The following is a 7,600-nucleotide window of genomic DNA, read 5'->3' as shown; positions in this document are numbered from 1 at the left end:
TTCATTGCCAGTATAATGTCCTCGTAAGTGGATATCAGGCCCTTGTAAAGCAAAATTTTCTATTTTGGTCTAGACAACCCAAAATATGATGTCCACATATGTGGATGCCAGGTCCTAGGAGGTTAATGAACCTTTCCATGGGTGACATGGGTAAAGATTTCCATTTAGCTAAATCATCTTCTACTTTATTTAACACTGGCACGTTTTTTAATAATTTAGTTAAATCTGTCATGGTCTGGCATGCCTTCCTAATAAAATCTGCAAAAAATGAGTTAAACATAAAATATCACAAAGAAAGAACAATCCAGTATCCACATCTGCGCCAAAGAGTCCTCTCAGGATGAGGTCCAAAGTCCTGATGGTTAGTCAGGCTATCAAAATGTCCTGAAGCTGGCCCAGGCCCTGGTGGAAGTCAGGAGCCTTCAGGGGTTTGCTGATAAGAGGGTAAACAGACTCTTCACTCTCTGGCAACGCTGGCCAGAGAAAGACAAGCTGTGAGTGGTCTACCCTCCCAAACACTGGGAGAGGCAGGGTGGTTCATGCAGCGAAGGGAAAAAATGCCCTTTCTTTTTTCAGTAGGTATCAGCTGTGTATCACAAACCATCTTCTGTCTTCCAGCTTGGACGGCGAGCTGAACCAGAGAACTTTGTTCAGTGGTCAGACCTGCCGTGAAGCTATTTTACTGGATTGAAATCTGTGTTGTTGTTTATATTTGGATGCAGCAGACTAAAACCAGACTTGGTTCGGGTTTCAGGTTCTGTTGACAGCAGAAAACCTGGAAGGGGGCGGGAATTGTAGCCCTTCCAGCTGGACAGCCTCTCCAAGCAGCAAAAGGGCTGTCCTACCAGCAGGAGGGAAAGGACAGTTTTCTGTTGTTTCTTAAATTAAAGAACTTTGTGGCATCACGGACACAGTTATTTCCATAGCAACAACAACACATGGCAACGTGTTAAACAAACAGTACAAATGCACTTTAATTATAATTACAGCTGATTTCACAAAAAAGCTCATTTTTGGAAGCTTGTTTCAGCGCCTAAACAGTTATTTACAGATTTCATTTAATTCAATTTCAATTCAATTTTATTTATATAGCGCCAAATCACAACAAAAGTCGCCTCAAGGCGCTTCATAGATACAGAGAAAAACCCAACAATCATATGACCCCCTATGAGCAAGCACTTTGGCGACAGTGGGAAGGAAAAACTCCCTTTTAACAGGAAGAAACCTCCGGCAGAACCAGGCTCAGGGAGGGGCGGCCATCTGCTGCGACCGGTTGGGGTGAGAGAAGGAAGACAGGATAAAGACATGCTGTGGAAGAGAGACAGAGGTTAATAACAGATATGATTCAATACAGAGAGGTCTATTAATACATAGTGAGTGAGAAAGGTGACTGAAAAAGAAAAACTCAATGCATCATGGGAATCCCCGGCAGCCTACATCTATTGCAGCATAACTAAGGGAGGATTCAGGGTCACCTGGTCCAGCCCTAACTATATGCTTTAGCAAAAAGGAAAGTTTGAAGCCTAATCTTAAAAGTAGAGATAGTGTCTGTCTCCTGAATCCAAACTGGAAGCTGGTTCCACAGAAGAGGGGCCTGAAAACTGAAGGCTCTGCCTCCCATTCTACTTTTAAATACTCTAGGAACAACAAGTAGGCCTGCAGAGTGGGAGCGAAGTGCTCTAATAGGGTGATATGGTACTACAAGGTCATTAAGATAAGATGGGGCCTGATTATTTAAGACCTTGTATGTGAGGAGCAGGATTTTGAATTCTGGATTTAACAGGAAGCCAATGAAGGGAAGCCAAAACAAGAGAAATCTGCTCTCTCTTTCTAGTCCCTGTCAGGACTCTTGCTGTAGCATTTTGGATTAGCTGAAGGCTTTTAAAATTTTAAAAATAGGATCAGTTAGGGAAGTCTTTACATTGCACCACACTTTTCAATTCTTTAGTCACATAACTCCAACTGACAAGTCAACCCTGAAAATCTTGTGTTGAAGCAGGAAGGAAAGAATCTGCAGAGTGAAGAAGCACCATTAGAGAAAGTTTCCTAGTGTGTATAGACTAAAGTGCACAGCCACAAACAGTCCTGTTAGTCCACATCTCTGTTGTCTTACTTGAACACATTTTGATACACTGAGAGCACTGGACAGTGGTCCCTCGCTATAACACGCTTCACCTTTTCTTGCTGTTTTGTGAATGTTTTTGTGTAATTTTGCCTGTTTTTTCTTTTTTTGAACAGCACATTGTGTTCTGCATCCAGACTGCTGTCAATCAATCTTGTGCTGTGTCTCCTGTACAGTACAGAAATTTACATAAATCTTCTATCCTAGCAGTGTGACTGAAGTGCTGTACTGTATGTTTGTAAGTTTTCTCCCCAACAAACACAACGAAATGTTTTGCTCCACAAAGGCACCTGCGGTAGCATCCAGGAGACAGAGGAAGATGCTAACCATTGCACAAAAAGTTGGACTTCTGGACATGCTAAAGGAAGGTAGATTTACCATATTTTCTGGATTATAAGGCGCATTAAGTGAAACAAAGCGATCGGATAAGTCAAACTTATGGCAGTCTTCATGTAGGTAACTAGTTAATGCAGCAGGATGAGTGCAGAAAGGAAGGAAGCTCTGATGCAGGATACAGGTCAACCAGCTTGTTCTGTCTACAGTTCCTTCGTCGTTGCAGACCACTCTGTATGTTTTGGTTTTATTTATTCATTTTTATTATATTTTTTTCCATTCTTGTCCCGCTGTAGCATTTATGCCAAATATCTTTAGACGAGATACCAACCTCAAGTTGATAGCTACAAGATGTATTCTTTACTTGTAATTTACCCAAAATATATGTATATACCTTCTAATGGTAATACATAGTGATTTTTAATTATGGTCATGTTGATTAGTGGTTTTGGAGCTTGACTCACACAGTGGAGAAAAAGTTGTCTGTGTCTTGAACACTAGGTCTCTGAATTTTGGATAATAACATAGAACATAGATAGAAAACCTAATTTAAATCACATCAGATCTGTTTACATTAAGTAAGCCGTTTCCAATATCCAAATGTATTATCTCCTTATTTGCTCTTTTGTGTAGTACAGAAAAAAAGGTGCATTAATATTCCCTCCTCACATCTCTGTCTTTAGAGGTGCATCCAACACATTACAGACTCTGAAGCAGGCGACTTGATTTATGTCAGACTCTCAGGGCTCCAGTAGTGACTCCCAGCCATTCTCTACTTCCTAACCCTCTCTCCCAGACACACACAACCAGAGCCTTCTCCATCTAAAAGGTCCTATTTAGAAGCACAGGTCTCCATTTTACTGCCTGGCATTATTAGCATGGAGGAGAGCGCTGTTGTTTTCATGTAAGTAAAGACAATTTGTGCTGAACTAAGTATCCTCTTTCTGTCCAAGGGTTGTGTGATGCAATGACAGACCTTTCTGCATTGAATCATATCTGTTATTAACCTCTGTCTCTCTTCCACAGCATGTCTTTTATCCTGTCTTCCTTCTCTCACCCCAACCAATCACAGCAGATGGCCCCGCCCCTCCCTGAGCCTGGTTCTGCCGGAGGTTTCTTCCTGTTAAAAGGGAGTTTTTCCTTCCCACTGTCGCCAAAGTGCTTGCTCATAGGGGGTCATATGATTGTTGGGTTTTTCTCTGTATGTATTATTGTAGGATCTACCTTACAGTATAAAGCACCTTGAGGTGAATGTTGTTGTCATTTGGTGCTGTGTAAATAAAACAGAATTGAGCTGCATGATGTCAGAATTGCCACATTATAATTAAGAATAAATAACTGAGGATTAGGGCAGCACGGTGGTTAGCACTGTTGCCGCACAGCAAGAAGATCCTGAGTTCAATTCCACCATCAGGCCGGGGTCTTTCTGTGTGGAGTTTGCATGTTCTCCCAGTGTTTGCGTGGGTTCACTCCGGGTACTCTGGCTTCCTCCCACTGTACAAAGACATGCGGCTTGTGGGGATAGGTTAATAGCCCATAGGTGTGAATGTGAGTGCGAATGTTTCCCTGTCCCTGTGTGTTGCTGTGTTACACCCTGCGACAGACTGGCGACCTGTCCAGGGTGTACCCCTCCTCTCGCCCTATGACAGCTGGGATAAGCTCCACCGCCCCCCGCGACCCTGAAAAGGATAAGCAGAAGTGAATGGATGGATAACTAAGAATTGTTTAATTATCAACAAACTCACATGTACATTAAAATGAATAAAAGCTGAACTCTATGGAATCAAATTTGATTTCACAGGTTGGATTCACTTAGAGCCAGTTCACACAACAGGCATCTGAGCACATTTACATTGTAAAGTCAGGACCTCACAGCTCCATAGAATGAAAACAATTAATTTCTTATGAGTAATCCCTCAGTAAAAGTAGGTAAAACGCTCCCTTCGCTCATAAACACTAAACATGTTGAAAGGCAAGAGACACAATGGAAGTCATAAGTGGCATATGTTTGATGTTTTTCTAGAAAGAATATTTATTCAAACTATCATTTAATCTTCATGTGAGATAAGTGTCACAGTTTTATCTCTGTATATGAACGTGTTTGGATGTATGAGCGCAGACTTATCTGTCTGCTTGTCCAAACGGCAGAGTACCAACTATGTCCACAGATGGAACTTATGAAAACCATATGACATACTCTGAAAAAGAAATCAGTTTGCTATTCCTCCCCCAACTCTGACATACACATTCACAGGGTCCCCTCTCACCCCTCCCCTTTCAAAAGCATATTAATCTCCCTTTACCTCCCTCCCTCTTTGCCCTTTTCCTCGTCCTGCTTGTTGCTATAACTCCCTCCTTCTTACTCCTATTTCCTTTTCTCTCCTCCCTCTCTGCTTCCTGAAGTCTTGAGTCTGCAAACACTCCAGTGCTGATCTGTTTCAGCAGCATAGAGTGAAGACCACAGAGGAAAAGAAGTTAAAATTCAGGGAGGAAATTTCAGACCAAGACTAAAACATCACATTAAGAAAAATCTTTTAAAGGCAGATGATAAAAGTGTAAAGAAAATCCAGGTGAGAGGCAAGCAGAGAGAGGATCTATAAAGCCGGTTTAAAATAAAGAATGGGCTCCCTGGTGAGCAGTGCTTTTCTCTTCTCCCTGCTGGCTTTGCTTTTTGGATGTTCTTCAGTCTTGGCCCAGAACCTGAGACAAAGAGATGCACTATGTAACACAGACGGCTGCTTTGTTGTCTATTTTCAACGCAAAACCTTTTTGGAGTCATGGAGGGCCTGCAAAGAAAAAGGTGGCAACCTGGCCACCATCAAGCGGAAGGTGGACGCAACCGCTATTGCCACTCTCTTTTCCACTGTGGATCTGCGCCACTCACGCACTACTGTCCACGTATGGATTGGCCTTCAGCGCCAGCCTCGCCAGTGCACTACCACGCACCCGCTGCGAGGTTTCTCTTGGACTACCGGTGACCAGGACACAGAGTATACCGACTGGCAGAACCCGGACTCCCCTGACTCGTGTTCGGCGCCTCGCTGTGTGTTTATGGGCTACAGCACTGAAGACCAGGATGATAATTTTAAATGGATAGACAGTGCTTGTGCAGTCTCTGCAGATGGGTATCTGTGCCACTATGCCTACGCAGGCATGTGCCCTCCCCTGTGGAGCGAGGGAGAAGGCAATGTTACCTACACCACACCGTTTAACCTTCTAAGCGTACTGCTGACTCATGTACCCGTTGGATCTGTTGCTACCGTACGCTGTCCTTCAGGCGCCAAAGAAGAAAAGACGGTTTCATGTATGACGAGAGAAGATGGCTCAGTGGGATGGACCAAAGAAACTCCTCTTTGTTCTCATTTCTCTATATCACGCGACCTATGTGACCAGGATAATGGTGGATGTGAGCATTTCTGCATGCCAGCTGGTGGTCATGTCTACTGTGAATGTGCTGATGGATATGCGCTTGCACCAGATGAACGCACTTGCCTCGATGTAGACGAGTGCCTCGGAGGTCCTTGCGAGCAGATCTGCGTGAACACCGTGGGGACATTTGAATGTCAGTGTCATGAGGGCTATGATATAAACGATGAGGGTGAGTGTGAGGATATTGACGAGTGTATAAATGACACATGTGAACACGCTTGTGAGAACACCCCAGGCTCTCATATCTGCCACTGCAATCTGGGCTATTCCTTAGTGCCTGAGCATCCCAGGCAATGCCAGGATGTCAACGAGTGCGAGATTCCTGGAACATGCGAGCAGATGTGTGTGAATTATGAAGGTGGTTTTGAGTGCTATTGTAGCGAAGGCTTTGAACTCATGTCTGATAACTATTCATGTGAGAAGAGAGAGGAAGGAGACGACCAATATGCCGTCACTCCTCCTTCTCTTTGGGTCACGGGCCAGGCTGGACCTCTGTGGGACTATGACTGGCCTACACAGGAGGAGGAATCTCTGGACTGGCTGACAGAGTCCACCAGAGGTTTGAATTCTGATGTAATTTGGGCCACCAGTCCCCCACTGGTGCTGGTTCCCCTGACACAGGGAACTGATAAAGATGAAGAAGAAGCTGAGCTGAAGGTTTTGTCAGCAACTACCTACAATACTCCTCATCTCCTTAGCTCCAGCGCTACCCCAGACCCATATAAGGAAGATGAGGGTGAAGCTACTACAGCTCTTCCCTCATACCCCACCTCAACAGTCTCAGAAGGAGCTTGGAGCTGGGGGGCGGATCTCGTTACTTCAAGCGAGATTCCACAGCGTTCTGTCACAGACATGCCTGAAGAGTCCAGTTACCACAAAGAGCCAGAAGGAGAAACACAGAGGAATCTCCTCAGGGAAAACTTTCAGTTCACAGAGGCGGAGTTAAGCAAAGAGGAAATGACCTTTGTGGAATTTACCCCCAGTCAAAACCTGGCCTTTCCCACCGGGCTGGCTTCTTCCCAGCCGCCCCCAACTGAGGACGAGGAAGGTGTCCAGACAAAAGGGAGCACTTGGCTCATGGTGGGACTCTTCATACCCATCTGCATCTTCATTGCGGTAATGGTGGCGCTCGGTTTCGTCTACTGCAACCGCTATAGAGTCACGGCACACGATAAGAATGCCGCTGACTGCTACCACTGGATCTCGGGGTCTCATGAGAAACAGGGAGCTCCTGACCCCTCAGCAGGGGTGCAGAGCTGTGTTTAAAACTGTGATGACGTTTACATAAACAAACCCTGTCTCAGAGGGAAAGAATGGTGACGAATGCAGACTCTGGACTACGGGACACATTTAAATAACTCCTGAATCTAAACTCATAATGACAGGAGGGAAAGTACAGAGAAAGTCTTTTTGTGAATATGTTTTCTATGTGGTACAGAATATACATAACTGTCACTGTTACCTGTGTTTTATAAGTGTGGTTGCCTCAGGCAGCAATGAATGAAGGGAAACTACATAAATGTCCAAAAGGAAACACAATTTGCCCTTACAGAAAAATGCTGAACATAAGTTTGCTGTGTTGGAGCAGAATTGTGGAGCTGCGATTGAACAAAACCCTCTTTCATGTTTGTTTCTTGTTACCATTTTAAAAATATAATGCTTGTAATAGTTCATTGAAATAATGTCACACTCCATAAACCCTGTGATTGTTACACA

At 44.1% G+C, this 7,600-nt stretch overlaps 1 protein-coding gene across 1 annotated transcript; it reads left to right on the top strand.

Annotated features, from left to right (window-relative positions):
• Nucleotides 1–4,864: 4,864 nt before the first annotated feature.
• cd248a (CD248 molecule, endosialin a) lies at nucleotides 4,865–7,600 on the top strand. Its single transcript, XM_006808485.3, has one exon. It carries the CDS (start codon nucleotides 5,075–5,077, stop codon nucleotides 7,148–7,150), a length of 2,076 nt encoding a protein of 691 aa, XP_006808548.2. The 5' UTR covers nucleotides 4,865–5,074; the 3' UTR covers nucleotides 7,151–7,600.

This window comes from Neolamprologus brichardi, chromosome 3, assembly GCF_056152115.1.
Source record: "Neolamprologus brichardi isolate AB-2024 chromosome 3, ASM5615211v1, whole genome shotgun sequence".
Lineage (NCBI taxonomy): Eukaryota > Metazoa > Chordata > Actinopteri > Cichliformes > Cichlidae > Neolamprologus > Neolamprologus brichardi.
Note: the sequence above shows the minus strand (reverse complement) of the source record. Positions and strands in the feature narration are given on the sequence as shown.